The 19,612-nt window shown below is 35.7% G+C and overlaps 1 protein-coding gene across 1 annotated transcript; it reads right to left on the bottom strand.

The window, feature by feature from the left end:
• Window positions 1–1,542: 1,542 nt before the first annotated feature.
• Window positions 1,543–19,212, bottom strand: TDO2 (tryptophan 2,3-dioxygenase). Its single transcript, XM_027598211.1, has 12 exons — window positions 19,117–19,212; window positions 18,789–18,894; window positions 17,409–17,499; window positions 15,128–15,198; window positions 13,876–14,003; window positions 12,423–12,609; window positions 11,028–11,135; window positions 7,618–7,729; window positions 6,195–6,252; window positions 4,499–4,578; window positions 3,671–3,761; window positions 1,543–1,989 (listed from the first exon to the last, which is right to left on the bottom strand). The coding sequence occupies exons 1-12, from the start codon at window positions 19,206–19,208 to the stop codon at window positions 1,836–1,838; spliced, it is 1,278 nt and encodes a 425-aa protein (XP_027454012.1). The 5' UTR covers window positions 19,209–19,212; the 3' UTR covers window positions 1,543–1,835.
• Window positions 19,213–19,612: the final 400 nt, after the last annotated feature.

Raw genomic sequence — 19,612 nt, 5'->3', positions numbered from 1 at the left:
TACATTAAGAATTACTGATATATCCCTTGAAAAAAACTCTTACAACTATCTAATTAGTCACACCAAGAAATAAAAATACAAAGAGTTAAGTCAAATCAAGTAGTCTGTTAAAAAACCTAAATCTTGACAAATAGCATTTATTCTAAGATTCCAAGGCATCTATGAGCATATTTTTTCATTACCTCATGAGAAGAGCAAAGATTGAGACAAGTATTTTTTTTTAAGATTTTATTTCTTTATTTGAAAGAGAGGCAGAGAGAGGCACGAGCTGGGGAAGGGGCAGAGGCAAAGGCAGAGGGAGAGGGAGAAGCAGACTCCCTGTTGAGCAGAGACCCGGGCATGGGGCTCCATCCCAGGACTCCGAGATCATGACCAAAGCCAAAGTCAGATGCTTAACCGACTGAGCCACCCAGGTGCCCCTTTGAGGTAAGTATTTTTATCCCCATCATACAGATAGTAACCGGGGGCTTAAACTGGACTTGGTACCAGAATGGATAGTTAATAAATGGCAGTGCCAGAATTTGCTCCCACGTTTGCTGATTTCAAAGCCATTGCCTTTAGCCACCATGTTACTTGTCTGTGTATTTTTCAGCTTGGCCACTGTCAGGCACTCTGTACATGTGCACGTGCATGCACACACACACACACACACACACACAAACATGCAAGGGCCTTATAGGTAAAAGCAATTACATGAAATTGTTTGTCTAGAGACAAACTAGACAACGTGATCCTTGTAAGACAAAAATTAATTGAGACCAAAGAGTAGTTCAGTTCCATCAAGAACTTGCTGCTTGCTTATAGATAATCACCGTAGGTCAAGGTTGATATGCATTTGGATTCTTTTGTTAATATTTTGCATTCCCTTCATAAAAGAAATTTAACGAACTATTGCCAATATCCTGGCTGATCTAGAAAAAGAAGAATAAAACTCCTGTCTGATCTAAACTCTGAATCTAATACTTGTTATTAGAAATGAAGTAAATCACTGTTTAGTGTGTTTTCTCCTCCTCTCTTTCGGAAACAACATTCTTCAGTTGAGGGAACTATCACTCTTTCCAACTTCAATCCTGCATTGACCGCCTCCCAGAGCTGGGAAGAGCACCTCTGACTTTCTGGTCCAGAGCTGCTGGAAGCTGGGACCTTGCTTGAGCAAGGAGCTGGCCCACAGCAGGGAAAAATAAAGCCAACACCCACAAGAAAGAAGAGATGAGACACAAAGGATCCTCAAAGTCTTCCAGGAATCTAATATTCCAGGAACTGGATCCATCCCCAGGCTCCACTCAATTGTTTGAGCTGGTGGAATTGTCCAGCAAGTCCCTTCTAGGCAAACTTCAGGTAGATTTCTGTCATTGGTCATCAAGAGTCCCAAAAAAGATGAGCAATGTTTCTAAAACAATATATGGAAAATAGACTAATTCTTATTATTTCTTAAATTTTTTGATTGTGTAAGTCTTTGTACAGAATGACACATTTCATTGCGTAAAATATTTGAAGTAGCTGAAGTTTACAAGCTCATTAAAGTATGAAACAAGATAATGATTGTGTTAAATGGTTGTATTAAGGTAAGTATCAGGGAACACTGACTTTTTAATAGGAAAATCTTCTATGTACAATGTTACAATTCAGTTGATTGCCTATCTTAATGTTTAGTCTTCTATTATCACAAAAATGAGTCAATAAAATTATTTACAGGATTGAGTCAGAGCACCACAGTGCTTACCTATGTATATACATATATTACAGTAGGACTCTTTGTATCATGAAAATTCATAGAAAAATTTAAAAAATGCAGGCTGAGAAATCGATGTCTTCATAGATTTTTGCAGATTATTTTAATCTGATTCATCACTGCTGAAGTAAGAGCTGTCACAGTATTCAGCCGTGTAAAGGAACTTGTGAATAATTGGGTTCATCTTCGGTATCCAGTGTCGGGGAACCAGATATGTGGAAAGATTAAATAAATCTACGAATACCTTGTATCTGTCACTGGAAAAACACAAATATACAGATGGTGTAGATTTATTGATATGAAATATTTAAAATGTTTCATCAAAAAATTTCATTTCTCAGATAATGATTTTTTGCCATAATTAGTATTTAATATTAAGCTTCCTTATACATTGTCTATTACATTTTGTGCATATTACATATGTAAGATTAAGGAGTTAAGGAATATAAGCATTAAGATCCCCTCCTTTTCACTCCATATCCAAAGATCATGCCCATAAAACAGTATTATATGTTTCATTGATCCTGATCAGGCTGGTTCAGATTAAAACCTGGAGTCTTATGATTGTCATGCTACCTTCATAAAAATAAGAGTGTGTTCTTGTTTCTGACTTTTAAAGGATGTTATGCAAAATAAAAAAATTAAGCATACAAAATTCTTAGTTCATTAGAAAATATTTCCCACCTACAAAGTAGCTGTTAAGTAACTGACATGAATGGATTAATAAATTGAAATGCCAACTTAGATTCATAGTAAATGTCTATAAATGTGGTTTTAGCCTTTACAATCACTCTTATGTGTGTTAGTGAACTGTTTTTAACTGTTGGCTGTTTTATAGCGGAAGAGCATTTGCCTTTGAGGTCGAATGAGAGTTCAAATTCTGCTCTGTGACTTGCAACTCGTGTGAACTTGGACAAGTTTTCTAAACCTCAGTGTCTTGGTTCCTAACTCTGGAAAATAAAAACTACAACACTTTCCTCTGACCAGGTCTTTGTGAAGACTTCATGAGGCAATGGCACACTAGAAATGTTTTGTGTGTTCATTATTCCCACCATCCACTGATGTGTATGTCCATGTGCTACAATCATTTACTGTTTCATGCTTACAGAATTTATCCCCAGGGAAAGAAAAAATATGTGATGACTGTGAAAATTTAAGCCAATGAATTTTATAAACTGTTTAGTCTAGAGTTTGTTCCTAGGGTAAAGAAAATTTATAAAAAGGATGAAAAATGAACTGCGTGTCTTACGACTGTCAATCTGGTAGTAAGAGTAGGGATGAAAACCATGTACAATATGAAGAATTTTGGAGACTGTGAAAATCTAATTTGTTCTTGAGCTGATTCTCCCTTCTCCAGGGGCCTTGTAGGTTTCCTCATTTCCATATGTATGTATCTATCTCTGTGTCCATCTATCCTGTTGGGAACATTAAATAAGAACACAAATGTTCTATAAATCTCTCTAGCATGTTTTAAGGGCTAAATAAATGACCCCTTTCCTTGTAAACACTCTAGGCACTCTCTGAAGTAGATGGAAGTAGTTTTTATAAAAGAGAGTCATACCAGGAAGTAAGAAACTATTTTTCAGCTCTGTCATTCACCCGGGCAAGAGGACATTAGTGGAATGAATAATAACTGTTTGAATCTAGTCCAAACTTGAGCCAGAATGCATTGAAAATGTTCCTACTTGGATGAACTCCCTCACATCCTCACAGGTCGTGTGACCACAGGTACCCTGCCCCTTTTCATCTCAGGAGCAAAATGATGAAGTTCCAGAACCAAGGATTTTTACAATGACCTCTCTAATAGGAATACCTTAATCTAACCAGTTTCAGCAGTTCAGAGCGGAGCAAGTATAAATCACATTTCCTAGATAATGCACAGAAACCAAGAATCAGTGACTTCCAGCAAGAAAAACAGGTGACTTTCCCTCATCTTACCTCACTGTTGAGCGCAGGTACTGATAGCCAGAGGACCCACCAGTGCCAGCTTTGCTGCCCAGCATTCTGTGCACCATGCACACATGGTTATCTAGGCAAACACACAAATTAACTCCATGGATATTTTTCTGCCATTAGTTCCACAATTTTCTAAAAGCAAGGGATTGGTAATGATTATTGCTTCTGAGAAAAGGTTCACACCTTATCACTTAGCCTTATGGAAGGTTTGCATGTGAGAGCCAGATGAGGCCAGTGGGTTGCCTGGTACCCCACTTGGTTCAGGCTAAATGCATATGACGCCATCCAACATAATGATGGACTAGCCTGTGAACACAGTAGGGGAAGAGCAGGGCCTCATTATGACTTTCACAAGCCCTCACCGCCTTTGCCTTCATGGATCTCTTCCTCCACTTAAAGAAAAAAATATATATATATATACTCATACACATATACATACATATATATATATAATTATATTTTAAAATTGTATTGGCATAAGGGTGAATAAGTTATGGTTATATATTAAGACATTCTATTTAATCTAAAGATAATTTTTTCTTCTGATTATTAAATAAGACATTTTCATGGGCCCCCAAAGGTAATCTGGGCCCTAGGCACTCTGCTTGCTGTGTATAATTGGTAAATAGCTCTGGGTGAGAATAATTATTGGGTGGATTTAAAAAAAAACAATTCATTCACACCAAAGGAGGAAAGAAAAGATAGTGGGAAGGGGAGCAGACAGATGGAGAAAAGCAGTAAAGGAACAGGATGGGGGAGAAGGATTATTGGGGTTGAGGTGGTGGTGCTAGAAGGTGTGGGGAGACTTACATCTCCATTTAGTCATGAGTGTGTCTATGTCCATGAGAGAAGTCAACAACTGAAAAGGCACCTGGAATCTAGGCTCTTCCCTAAAGAAGAAATAATAATAAAAAGAAATCTACTAAAGCAAATCCAGTGTGTTCAGAAAGGCATGAGTTTTACAATCGGTTGGCTCTAGAAACAAATGTCAGCTTGGCCCCTTAAGAGCTGTGGCAGCCCTGAATTACTCTCTCAGCCTTAGTTTCTTCATCTGAAAAATGAGGATACTACCACTCAGTTTATAGCATTTGTGTAAAGGGTCTAGAATATTCCATGAAATACATGTGAAGTAACCAGCCAGAATACGCCTAACATCGATTCTCGTTAAAAGGTAGACACGGGGGCTCCTGGGTGGCTCCTTCAGTTAAGCATCGGACTCTTGGTTTCAGTTCAGGTCATGATCTCAGGGTCCTGAGATCAGGCCCTGCATCTGGCTCCACACTGAGCGTGGAGTAGGCTTAAGATTCTCTCTCCCTCTTCCCCTCCCCCTGCCTCTCCCCCCAACTCCTGCATGCATGCCTGCACACGTGCTCTCTTGCTCTCTCTCTCAAATAAATAAATAAATCTTTAAAATTAAAAAAAAAAATGGTAGACATATACTCTACCTCAGATTCACCAGCTTCTTTTAGGCAAAAGATATTAAAACTTCTAGGCAAAGATATTAAAACAAAAACAAAAACTGCTTTTTATTTCCTCTAATACATATTTTTTTTCCTTTCTTCATCTATTCATTCAACACTCTCAGTACATTTTGTGCTTCAGATACATAAACCTGAGAGGCATACTTTGAGGAGGATTTTAGGAAAAAAAGTCAAAACATTTTGTTGATGTTTCTGAAGAAATGAATTTGAGATTTTTTTTGAAGATTTCATTTAGTTGAGAGAGAGAGGTCATGAGCTGGGGGCAGGGGTAGAGGGAGAAGCAGGCTCCCTACTGACTCAGGGCTCGATCCCAGGACCCTGGGATCATGACCTGAACCGAAGGCAGACGCTTAACTGTCTCAGTCACCCAGGTGCCCTGGAATTTAGGAAGATTAAAAAAATCAAGTAAATACAAGTAAGAGGTCCAATAAACAGAGGTTTTGTTTTTGGTTTTGTTTTTAATGTTTGCGAGTGTGCTTTCCATTGTCCTGATACATTTAATTTATGAAACATGAAGATGAGGCCTTCATACACATGGAGTGGGAGTTAAGGGACACCTCGCACACTTTAGACAGTGAGGACAATTTTACTTGAAATTGCAGAATAAAGAGGACAACAGTTTATAAAGGCGTTTTCACTTTATCCACTTTTTTTAATTTCATAAAACAAAAATAACTATAACATTGTTTAATGACGGAAGACATTTTCTGACAGTTTCTGAGGTAGATTAAACTTTGGCCGTTTAAGACACTTAATGTCATATAATATACTGTAGAATTTAATAAAAAAGATTTTTAATTAACTAGTGGGTATGTATATGTATATTTGTACCCACTATAGGGATAAAGTTATACTCTTACTATCCAAAAGACAAAAACTAATGAACCTTCACACTTATTTTCTAAGCTTCCCTCCAAAACCGAATGACTTTTTAAAACTATGGTTGTAATTTATAAGCTTTATATCTGATATATGATCTGTAACCACTCCTCAGCTTCTGTTCTACTCTTCCAATTTGCTTTTACCTGTAAAAATATATCATCAAGGCCCCCTGAAGTGCTCTGTATGACAGTCGTCTTTCACCTGCAAGATACATAGTGAGTTTCAATTTAATGAGGAATTTAGGGCAGTCATAGTAATTTGGCAACATCACCTTAAATAATTAAGTTTTATACGTTTTTAGAAAACAATGTTTTAGTTTAAATTTTTTATTCCTTAGATTTCAAAAAGCAAACTAATATATATATATATACTTCAAATATATATATAATATATATACACACTATTTTTGCACACTTTATATAATATATATGCATTTAAAATATAAATATATGCATTTTAAATTTTCAAAACCTTTAAGTATCATGCTAGGAAAACTTGATATAGAAAATACTTAACTTCTCAGACTAAAATATATTTTTTCTAATTCACTTAAAATTACTTAAAATCACTTGGCTTCAAGGAGTACAATCATTATATAAAATCTCATATGTGTGTTCTACTAAAAGGCTTTGCTCTATTTGCAGAAAAACAAGATTTTGCTATCTTTACAGAGGTTTTATAGAAAACTGAGACTAGGGGCCCCTGGGTGGCTCAGTTGGTTAAGCGGCTGCCTTCGGCTCAGGTCATGATCCTGGGGTCCTCCCGCCTCAGCGGGAGGCCTGCTTCTCCCTCTCCCTCTGCTGTTCCCTCTGCTTGTGCTCTCTGTCAAATAAATAAATAATCTTTAAAAAAATAAAATAAGGATAAAAGACGTGTCTTTAAAAAGAAAAGAAAATGAGACCTAACAACCTTTAAGTTTGTAGCATTTCATATTAATCTCATATACTGCTATGCCTTGTACCTATGTCATAAAAATTAATTTTTACTTCTGCTCATTTGCTAAAGACTTACAAGTACTTTGTAATAAAAATTCCACATACAAATGAACACAAAAATGTCAAACATATAAATGAAAAGTTAAATAAGGAAGGTATTGATGATATCGGTTGATGAACTTCAGAAAATAATAGCCCAACATTAATTATGCCAGAAAGTCTACATACGTGCTTTCCCTGGTCTGCTTGGGAAACTGATTTCCTCTGCAAAGCCATCCTTGCCTTCACAATACTTATTCCTCTCCTCCATATCACTGTGCTGTTTCCAATTACACTGCTTGTCTTCATTTCTCTCCCTATTACATTGTGAACTAAATTGCAAAACCATCCTCGGTTTCTCCTGGTCTCCTGCACGTCGCACACATATTATGAAAGCTTCTGACTACAATGTCTTTGAGATAAATTGGGCATGTAAACGTACCACACAAAGCTATAACAGATAAAAGTAACCCAGTTCTTGTTTCTATGAGTGCAATATAAATTTTCATTTTATTTCCCCCACGTAAGTTTTGATATTTTGATCTCACAGTCATACCTCCCGGGGAATGGACCCTTAGAATAAAATACTCACCTTTACTATAGAGATGTTCATGACGTTTCTCATCAAATAAGGAGAGTAACACCTCTTTTTGTTTCTGAAATTCAGCCATTTGTTCCTCTTTTTCCTCTGACTCTTCCTTAGCCTTGGGGGAAAATATCGCATTAATATCCCCAAGAGAGATCGTAGAATCTTATTTTGGAAAACATCTCTTGTAAAAAACAGACTCACCAGGAGCAGAAAGGGTGTAGTTGGATATTTACCATATCATCTAATAATACAACTTGGAAATTATGGCTTATGAGATGGGTTTTCCTCACACTCACTGGTCTTACCCTTTAAGTTTACATGATTTGTTAGTCTTGAATGTTATTTTCATAAATATCATGAGAAATGGGCTCGGATGGGCAAAACTGGGGATAACTACAAGTGACTGATAATGATCTAATTTTAGGCAGCAATTTTTTAAGACAGGAAGTAAAGTAATTCCACTAAGGAAAAGTTAAGAATTTCCAGTCAGAAAAACTATTAACTCTACTTATATTCTGTAAGTATAATTTCTTAGACATGTACCACCCTCAGATATTTATTCATTTGATATCTATGGACTCATTTAAGGAAATTCTTATACTTCTGCCCTACTACAAATGGGCTTTACTTACAACTCAATTAATTGAGTTGAACTGGAGTAAAAATCAGTTAATTATTTTCAGTTTGTCTGAACAATCACTCATGTGGTGAGAACTTATATGCACATTATTGTCAATTAATTATTCATTTATTTAGTAAATGTCATACTAAGCTGATAGAGATAAAATTGTGAGCAAAAATTGAGTTCCCTGATCTCATGCAGTATATCACCTGGTGGGAAATAAGACATTGAACAAATAATCACCTAGACATTACATTGCAAGGGTGGACAGTAGAAAACAGGAGCAGTATAATGCCATAATAACTTACCCTAGTCAGGGAGTGGGGGGAGATCTTTTTTTTTTAAACATATATTCATTTATTTTTGAGAAAGAAAGAGAGAGAGAGAGCACGATTGGAGGGGCAGAGAGAGAGGGAGAGAATCTCAAGCAGATTCCCTGCTGAGCAGGGAGCCCAATCCCAGGATCTTGAGATCACAACCCAAACCTAAATCAAGAGTCCGACTCTCAACAGACTGCACCACCCAGGAGCCCCAGGGGGAAATCTTTCTGAAGAAGTTCTCCTTGAGCCAAGACCTGAAGAATGGAAGGAGTTACCTGGGGAAGAATATTCCAAGCCCCAAGAATAACATATAAAAAAGACTCTGTGGTGATAAATTCGAAGAACTAAATTCATCTTAAAGAAATTCAATATGGCTGGGCCACATGAGATCATGAATCACCTTGAAGACTATGTTAAAAGTTTTTATCTTTATTTTAAAAACAATAAGGAGACATAAAAAGATGTTTTATGCAAAAGCAAAATGTGATCAGATCTGCATTTTGAGAAGATTGCTCAAACTGCAGTATGCAAAATAAATTGGAATAGAGTCATATTGGGGAAAAGTGTAGGATAGTTGAGAGAAATTATGAGACCAAGTGAAAACAAGAGCAGTTTGCATTTGATTGAAAGCGGTAGATAAAATGGAGGTACCTGAGAGCTATTTAGAAGGTAAAATTGGTAGGATTTGGTGATAAATTGAAGAAGTGACTGAGGAAGAGGGAGGTGCCAAGGATCAATTATACATTTCAGACTTGACAAACTAGATGATTGTAAGGGAAAAATTTCTTCAATTTGTAGAAGACTGAGTTGATATGAGCATGGAAGGAAGAGGAAAAATTTTTTTTTAAAAAAATTTATTTATTTATTTACTTGAGAGAGAGAATGAGAGAGAGCAAGAGCATGAGAGGGGGGAGGGTCCAAGGGAGAAGCAGACTCCCCGCTGAGCAGGGAGCCCGATGCAGGACTTGATCCTGGGACTCCAGGATCATGACCTGAGCCGAAGGCAGTCGCTCAACCAACTGAGCCACCTAGGCACCCCGGAAGAGGAAAATTTTTTAAGTTTGATTTTATCATTAAGTTTTTGAGAGGACCAGGAGGAAATCATAAAGTAGGGTGTGAAATATTTAATTTGAAATTTAAAGAGCTATCTATGCTGGAGATGAATGTATGAATGTATGAATATAAGTACATATTGAAACAGTGGGTATAAATGAGTTCATGTGGTGAGAGTACAGAGAGAGAACACAAAGGGTCTAAGCCAATGCATTGTGAAATCCTACTACTTATCTGTTTGAGAAGAAAAATGAGCCCGTAAAGGGGACAAATCAAGACAATAACGGCCAGAGAATTAAAGGAAGAAAACGTCGTACCAAAACAATGGGAAAAAATACTCAAGAAAGAATAAGTAGTCATTATTGAATGCCACTAGGAAATGAAGTCAAATGAAAATGGCCATTGGATTTATATACCTGGAGGCCATCTGTGAATGACGGGACAAGAAGACAGACTGGTTTGGGTTGGGGATTAGATGAGAGATAAAAAAATATGCTAACCACGTTCTAAATACCTTACAGATATTCATCTAATTTAATGTTCATAATAGTCCTAAAGGCAGATACTCTTATTTTCTATTTTACCATAGGTGAAAGTGAAGCAAAGGGAGGTTAAGTAACAGAAGTTCAATGTCAGTCATTAAGAGGTGAAGGTGGGACTTGAACCCATGCATTGTGACTTCAAATTTCCTGCTTTAAGCACTAGCTGATACAGACTCTCCAGATACAGAATTGAAATAATTCTTTTAAGAAATGTAGTCATGAAGAGAGGATGGGAAACGAAGAATCAACAATATTTTTCTTTTTTTTATAAGATTGTATTTATTTATTTGAAAGAGAGATAGAGAGAGAGCACAAGTAGGCAGAGAGGGAGAAGGAGAAGCAAGCTCCCCGCTGAGCAGGGAGCCTGATGGGGGGCTTGATCCCAGGACCCTGGGATCATGACCTGAGCCGAAGGCAGCCACTTAACCAACTGAGCCACCCAGGGGCCCCTCAACAATATCTTTCTTAAGATGAAAGAAATTTGAACTGAGAGCCAATATAGGAAGGGCCCTGCAAATATTACATGAGCCCAGGGAAAATTATATGGTTAAATATATTTGGTTGACTGGTCTTTTGTGAGCCTACTTCTGTCTAGAATTGGTGATGATATGAAATTTTTAAGAGAAATAAAAAGGTCTATTAATCTGATATACTTATCAAAACCAAAATCTTGTCTATAATGAACTTCTTAATTTAATTTTTATTGTACATAAATAAAATAAAATCAATTATGTAATTTATTTCTTGCAGACTCATTTGTGAAAGAAAAAGAACATAAGAAAAGTGAAAGCTTAAGAGAAAATTGGAGATTTGTTAAATAAAATTCTCAATACTTCATCGGTAATAACTTATATTTACTTATGGCATCATAAATACCTGAATTCTTGTGAATTCTTCTTCCAGGCCCTTGACAGTGTTCTTTTCAAACTTTCCCCAGAAGTTAAATCCATGTGGCTCTAAACCTGGTGTTCTTTCCAGCCATGCCTGAAGTATTATTTTTTTAAGTAAATAAATTGTAACATTTAAATTCTGTAAAATACATTATGCCTAACATCTACGAACTTGAAACAGGACATTTTCTTAATTTTGAGAAACATATTGCATAAATTTTTTGTGTAAAAATATTTTCTCTTTCCCTTCAATTTCTTCATTTAAAGAATAGTCATTTATTATATTTCACTTCTTAATCTTTAAAGCAATCATATTGATAATATTTAATCTTTATTTGTTAAGAAATATATTACTAGAGAAATCCCAATTTTGTTCTATAAATCTATGAACATATCTAAATGTTGTTTGAATGAAGTCTTCTGGTTTATTTTCAAAACACCTTATGGCTTAGGAGCTGAGGGAATTACTACATGCATAAGATATGATCTCTTCTAAAGGTTGGAGCATGATATACTTTGTAACTTTGAAATCGACTAATTACTCAATTATTTCCAAAGTCCACAAGACTTTTTTTTAATTTACTTTAATTCCAGTATAGTGAACATATACAAGAATTTTAATGTAAAAATGAAACAAAATTCATGCATCTCTGTGGATTCTCATTTAACCTATTTTTTGGTTTTGAAATTAGCTTTGTGATTCTTTCTCCCCTTATCTTTATGAGCTGTTTTTGGCATTATGTACGATATATTAACCTAAATCCACATTTACAATATCGAGGGGATTAGTGTGCAGAGTATAAGTCCCTAAAAGAAAATTTTAATTTGCAAAGAAAAAAAAAAAAACCCTTGTGAAGGAAATCAAGCCCATATAATCTTTATTTAATAATTTACTTATGAAGAAACAGTAATCCCTCAAGACCTTTTATAGGCCTGCAGTGAATTAAGATATGAAGGGAACAAATTCTCAGGACTATACTCTTAGTAATTTAGTTCAATTGAGAAAAATACACAACTTATGGAACTGTTCAATAATGGAATATTTTAAAGAAGTAAAGCTCACTGAATAATTAACTACACTCAACTTAAAAATCAGCTAATTAAATGTTTTTTAGTAGGCTTGTTTAAAAGAATTGTTTTATAAGATGAGGTTATTTAATACTAACATAGCTGATTATATAAATATTTCTGAAATTCTCAAGGGAGTTCTTTATAGTTTAAATATTTTAATTAGTCAAGTTTAAGTATTTTTGTAAATTCTTTATGTTCTTATTTACAATGAATGTGACAAAACACTTGAGTTTTAGAATTTTAATCTAACAGAAGCTAAATTAACAAGACAAGGGGAGTTAGACTTCAAAGATAATATTTGAGCGTGTACCTGCACTAGCTGCAGTAGTGTTTTCTCCTGCTCCGACTTAAGTAGCAGTTCATTATCTTCTCCTTTGAAGTTATCACGATAATGTCTTCTGTTGTAAGGGACCCTCAAACTCTGAAGGACACCTATCTTGTTTTCTAAGAGTCGGAATTGCAAACTCTGGAAGCCTGATGCTGGAGATAAGTACTCTCTGCGAATAAATGGGGGAAGGCAAGAGAAGAGAAAGAAGAGAGGGGTTGACATTGTAAATCACTGTAATGGTTTCTTCTATCGTGAGAGGTCATCAGTTTTACTCTCTTAGATATCACCAAGAACAGGGACACAAAACTGCCTAGACATGGATCTGTGATTTGACCTTACCGAAGAAAGAAAACTGAGCTCCCTAGACATCATTGTTGCTGTCGATTAATCAACTTAAAAACGGAATGTGTATATAGTTTGGGAAAGGTCATATATGCATGTGCATACGTATATACATACACACACATACATATATACACATATACGTTTATGTGTTTGTGTACTAATTTTTTCCTGAGATAAAGACACGTGGACATTGAGTGATATTTCTCATTCTATAGTGCTAAAAGATTCTTTATAGATATTATTCAATCCCTCCTAAAATTTATACTCTTGGATATCATCATTGATCTCACTATCTAGTATCATTATGAGCACAATGAGATATTAGCAGTGAAACAAATGAGATATTGCGTCACACAAAATAGGCAATCAAAAAATGTTAGTACTCCCACCCCACAACCACCCAAACTCTTAGATCCTTCTAAGCTTCCTTCATCTAATTGGTTTTAAGACTTCAATTTTTTTTTAAAACCACCACAAAGGAATTTTACTACATTTCTCCTTGACTGTCACGCATGGTGGAGACACTGCCTATTACAACATTAAATGCACCGGATGTTCTTAAGAAAATCTCTTCCCTAATTTTGGTATGAAAAAAGCTTTTTAAAAAATATACATATGGCTTTGGCTGCCTGGAAATGCAGAGCTAACATTTATATAGTTCAATCCATAACTTAAACTGACACTTTTGCTGACAGGCTTCCCGTCAACTTTTGTTTCTTTTCTATTTTTAGCTTGCAATTTTTTAAAATTTAATTACAGGTATCTTGTCAGTCGTGTGAGCCATTTTGATAAGTTTTCTTTAAAATTCTTTTTAATGGCTTCCTGGCCTTTTGGCTAAGATCAAGTGTAAAATTCTTTTTAGATAAAAACAGGGCACACGACAATGAATTGAAATTAATCGATCACATTATGTTCATATGTACAAGTGAGTGAGGACATACTTTTGCGAACTTCTCAAATGTTTTGTGATTAAGACTCTGGCGTGTTTGTAGTGGGACAGGCTCCTTACACAGCACACACGTTCCCCTTTTACCCCACCGGAAAGAAAGGGCGAACGCCACTGCCTTCTTACAAAGCCACAGGTCCACACCTGAAGTCGTTGAAGTCCAAGGCTGTCATGGTTTCCAGAACGGAAAACTGCTGCACCAGTAGTTTCAGGATCACTGCCACCCGGTGCATCCGAGTGACAACCTTCAGCATGTTCCTTTCATCCCTGACCTGATGGTTGAGAAATGAAACATTGAGTCATGAATTCTGATTTCTAGAAGATACAAGATAGCCTATCAACAACAAAGTACTCCTATTGACTTTCTCTATTTTAAAGAGGAACATGGGCATTAAAATTTGCCATAAGTATGTATTGAATTAGTAGCCACTCTAAGTTGTGCGCAAAGGTTGTCTGCAAAATCAGAATCATCTCTCTTTCTTTAAAAATAGAAAATTATAGGGGCGCCTGGGTGGCTCAGTCATTAAGCGTCTACCTTAGGCTCAGGTCATGATCCCAGGGTCCTGGGATCGAGCCCCACATCGGGTTCCCTGCTCGGCGGGAGGCCTGCTTCTCCCTCTCCCTTTCCCCCTGCTTGTGTTCCCTCTCTTGCTGTGTCTGTCTCTGTCAAATAAATGAATAAAATCTTAAAAAAAAAAGATGTATTTATGTATTTGAGAGAGTGAGAGCAAGAGAGAGAGAGAGAACATGAGCAGGGGGAAGGGAAGAGTCAGAAGGAGAAGCAGACCCCCCACTGAGCAGGGAACCCTGATTGGGGGGGAGGGCTCCAGTCCAGGACCCTGGGATCATGACCTGAGCAGAAAGCAGACCCTTAACCTACTGTGCCACCCAGGCATTCTCTTTTTCTTCCTTCTACTACTCTCTTCCTACCTCCTCTCTCTTCTTGTTTCACTTTCCTCATCATTGTTCCCATCTTCCATAGCAAATATTCATTAGAAATAAAATCTTTAAAGAAAACACACACACACACACACACACACACACACATACACACACACACGAAAGAAATACAATTCTGGTACCTATTAGTTAAAGAGTCTATATTAGCTATCTTGGCAATCTACCACCATATATAACAACTTTCTTTAAGGGCAAAAAGAAAATCGAGTTCTCAACAAGGGACCTGAAACTGAAATTTGAAAGGAACCTGGAAGCAATGTGTAGCTCTAGGGTAGTAGAGGCCCTGGGAAAGTATGACTACACTCTTATCCACTCGGAAGGGATTTTAAAATGTTTCCATTAAGCAATAATTCCATCATTTGGTGGTTTTTCTAATTAACAATATTCTACATTCTCAAAAAAAGTATAAATCCAATATTGTGACATAAGAACTCACATGGCCATTCTGAAAGATCTCTCGAACAGAATCTAATTCCCAGAGGATTTGCTTAAACCAGAGTTCATAAGCTGCAATGAGAAAAATCATTGTCAATTCAAAAGGTATGGGAGTCTTTTTGACCATAATTACATGAAAGACATGGTTAACACATTGAAAAAGAAATAAAATGTAATTTTAAAATAATAAATACCAATATAGCCTTATATTTATGCTATAAACAAATATTAGTGATAATGTTATAATAGCCTTCTTTTATTGAATGTTTTACTCTGACAGCCATGTTATCTATATGCTTCATATTCATTATTATTATTTTGATTTCTTTCAACAAGTAAATTATCTAGGTCTTTTAAGATATAGCACATAATCTAATTCTAACTTCCTGTGTGGAAGCTGGAGGTGTATGGGAAAGCAGAAGTGATACTCATCTCCATCTATAAACTGAGACATTAATAGTCACTAATCTGATGAATATGAGAAAATTTTGTTTTCTGGAGGCTTGGAATATTATGGGGAGGACAAGCTTGTGAATAGTCCAAAACTTCATTATATTCATCTACTTCCCTCAGTACCTAGCACAGTGCTTGGCATAAGATAAACATTGGGTGATTATTTTATGACTAAATGAATGAAATAGCCAGTGTAGTCATCAAAACCTTGGAGCTATCTGGTGCATTCTATTTGGAGCTATTGTATGGGTAAAGTCTATGTTTCTGTACTACATAGAGAATCAAGTTATAATTTGAAATTACATTTAAGGAGACTTCTAGGGATCTAATTTTCATATTTGGACCAAGAGCAAATCAAATGTTTACTAATAAGTTTCTGTATCTTTTAATTCAGGTTTAACTTTCTGTGGCTATTTCCATGACCCGCTGGCCACATGCCATAACTGAAGGATGGAAGGACAGTCTCCCTGTCAAATCATGATAGCTCCCATTTGTTGTATACTTATCTTGTGCTATACTTGGGCTAAGTGCTCAATGCACATTAGCTCATCTCATCTTCACAAGAACTCCATGAATGAGAAGATAAAATAATTGTCTCCATTTTACAGATGGAGAAATAGAGAGAATTATTGATCAAGAAACCTGACCAAGGTCACACAATTTACAGTGGTGGAGATGGGATTCTAAACCATTTTCTCATTCCAAATCTGTGCTCCCCTGCCATGATTCCTTTTCTATTGATTTTTGTCTTGGCCCAAATCACCAATAAAAATGTAAACATGAAAACAGGAGAGGAACACATCAACTCAATTATTTTCCATCGTTATTTTTTTACTCTAAGGGGTTGATCATTTTAACCAGTCAGTGAAGCAAACAACCATTTGAGGAAAAGACACAAGGAACTGGTAGGGAAAGAAAACCTGTCTAGAAGTGGGGCACTGACTAGTATGAATCACTGGACCTGGTCAGACAGAGGACACTATTACGGCACCAACAATCTTAGAGTAAATCTTAATATTCTGGGGTCACGGACCTCTTTAAGACACATAGTCGTGAAATTTTGCATACAATTTCAGTGAGTTCAGGGGCTTTCTAAACTCTTGAAGTCATGAATTCCTACGTTAAAAACCACTGCTCAGAGGTAAGAAGTCTGGAGAGAATAAATGCACACTTTAGACAAATTTTACTTTTCTGTTTAGTAGCAGATCTATATACGATTAGGTAAAGTCACAATAAATTTGAGTGTTTATTTCTTGAAAATAGTTTTTTATTTTATTTATTTTTTAAAACATTTATTTATTTATTTATTTATTTATTTATTTTACAGGAGTGGGCAGAGAAAGGGAGAGAGAGAGAGAATCTCCAGCAGACTCCCCATTCAGCAAGTAGCCTGATGTGGGGCTCCATCCCACAACCCTGAGATCATGACCTAAGCTGAAATCAAGAGTCAGTCGCTCAACCAACTGAGCCACCCACGTATCCCTTGAAAATAGTTTTTTAAAGTTCCAAGTTGAAAAATAGTAACATTTTATCCTGTAAATTCTTTGTGAATTCCAAGAGATAGAAAGGTCCCTTGGATTTAAGAAAGAGCTAAAGTCCTACCTGATCCACTTAGCAGTGAAGTAACATAAAGAAGACTGTTACAAATTCTAGAGGGATGCCTTATGGAAATTTATCTGGCAGCAAAATCTTCTCAAGAATTTCTAAGGTAGGTGATTCCTTGATCTTTCACCATGTTATAATTAAAAGTATTGTAGCTTTCCTCATTTTTGTGCCTGTATTCCACATGCCTGTGGAATAGTTACTATCCAACCTTTTGTGCACCTTACCTTGATGAGTTATGATAAATAGATGTTCATCATGGATTTTATTTCCTTTTATTTCACTTTGAAGTTCCTGTGCATTCAAAACCTTTTCCAACTTTAAACAAAAAAAAAAGAAAGAAAAGAAAGACTAATTTTGTATAAACTTACAGTTATAAGATGGATAAGTTATGGGGATCTAATGTATAGCATAGTGATTATAGCGAATAAACTATTATATTCTTAAAAGTTGCTAAGAGAATACGTGTTAAATATCCTCACCACAAAAAAGAAATGGTAATTATGTGATACAATGCATATGTTATCTAATATTATGGTGGTAATCATTTTGCAATACATAAGTATGTCAAATTACCATGTTATATACCTTAAATTTACACAATGTTATACATCAATCATATCTCAATAAAGCTAAAAAAAGATTTTAAAAAAGGAAGATTAATTTTGAAGTTATAAAACTTGTTTTTTTATCAATTTTAATATGAGGTAGAATATAATATCGAAAAAAAATCCCCAAATTCCCAAATTCTTCAGAAGCAACTAATGTCTTTTAAACAATTATGAGTCTTAATCATAAAGAATGAGTTAAATTTATGATTTTTATTCTCTTCAGAAGAACTTACATTGGGTAGGATTCTATCATAACAAGTACTATTGTACTCAATGAGAAATCGCATCCTTTCTATCTCTTGAAATGAGTATGATAAAAGCTTGGTAACTTACTTGGCTCACTGTTTATCTTCTATTCTTTTATTCCACAAAGAGCCTATTCTAAGAAGATCTTAACATTCTTTATAAGCTCATCCTTAGACACCCATCAATGAAAGCATCAAGGGCTCTAAACATTTCACTTCTTAAAAAAATAGAGAAGACAAACAGGCCATATTTATTATCTCCAAATACTGCATTTGTAGTATCCCTCTTTCATTTACTAATGATTTCAAGGAAACATGTGTCTTCAACTTTTCTACTTTACAATAAGGGATTTAAAAAGTACATTTTTCTGAATACATTTACAATTATCTAGGCTGGGATATTAGAGCCCATGTCCTATTTACACAAGTTGTGCAATTGCCTGCCAGTTATCTACACTTTATCTTATCATTTACGCTCTTCTGCTCAAGATTCTGCACTCTGCTTCTACCGTACCTCTGTCAGAGACGTGAATTTTCATAGAGGAGTCTCCTGAATTGTGCTAACAAAAGTTGAAAAAGCATACATTTGCGTCTTTACGTCCAGAAAACTTTTTGGTGACTGAGAATAAAGCAAGAACAAAAACAAAAACAAAAACAAACAAAAACAAAAACAAAAACAACCCAAAACATGAAAATGTCACTTCACAGAATTTAGCACCTAACCATGGAAGCTAAGCACTCCATGACTTACATGCAGGTAGTTTCCATAGATAAGTCCTCCTTTGCTGGCTCTGTTCACACCGGTTTGTGATTTGTCGTCTTCATTGCCGTCTATGGATAATTTTTTAAAAGCACATCTACAGATTCAATAAGGAAGAAGTAAAACAGAAGATCTTGAGAAAGCATAATAACTAATAATATGAGTGATCAAAATCCTCTCGCTAATGGATTTTAAAGGAGATTTTTAACAAGAAAACAAGGATGGCAATTTTGAATTCTTTTGAAATTCAGAAATTGAAGCGTTCTTCGTTGGCATTTCTAAGAGCCTGACCATCCTTCAAAGAGAGGTAAATACTCACCCAAAGTTGTTTCCTAAAAATGGGCACCCACTCATGGTGAAAACGCACTGTCTGATAAGCACTGAGGTTTGACTCTGGACGGATGATATCATTGACCTTCCCAGATGTTCTACAGCTGCCTTTTATATATCCTGCTCTCTCTTCACCAGCCAATCAGCCCTCTCTGTGTGCTCTTAGGTAGGCTCTCGTTTCAATTAGTACAGAAGCTGAACTATGTAAACTTTGGAGAGGATCTGTGTTGGGAACCATTTGATAAAACAAAACAAAACAAAACAAAACAAAACAAAAAACCATGAGTATTCTGCCAGACCAAATCATTTGACTAGCTAAGTTCTGCTTTTACATTCAAAATAACAAACATTAAATAAATCAATGGAGGTCAAATTTAAAAAGTGACCTTTAATTATTCTATTCCGAGGACACATTTGGCATAGTGTTAGGATATATAACATAATGAGCTTGTAAAAAACCAAATATTTATTCTCTCAGTCTCAGA

Source organism: Zalophus californianus, chromosome 2 (genome assembly GCF_009762305.2).
Source record: "Zalophus californianus isolate mZalCal1 chromosome 2, mZalCal1.pri.v2, whole genome shotgun sequence".
In the NCBI taxonomy this organism is placed as follows: domain Eukaryota; kingdom Metazoa; phylum Chordata; class Mammalia; order Carnivora; family Otariidae; genus Zalophus; species Zalophus californianus.
This window is presented reverse-complemented; position numbering and strand designations above follow the sequence as displayed.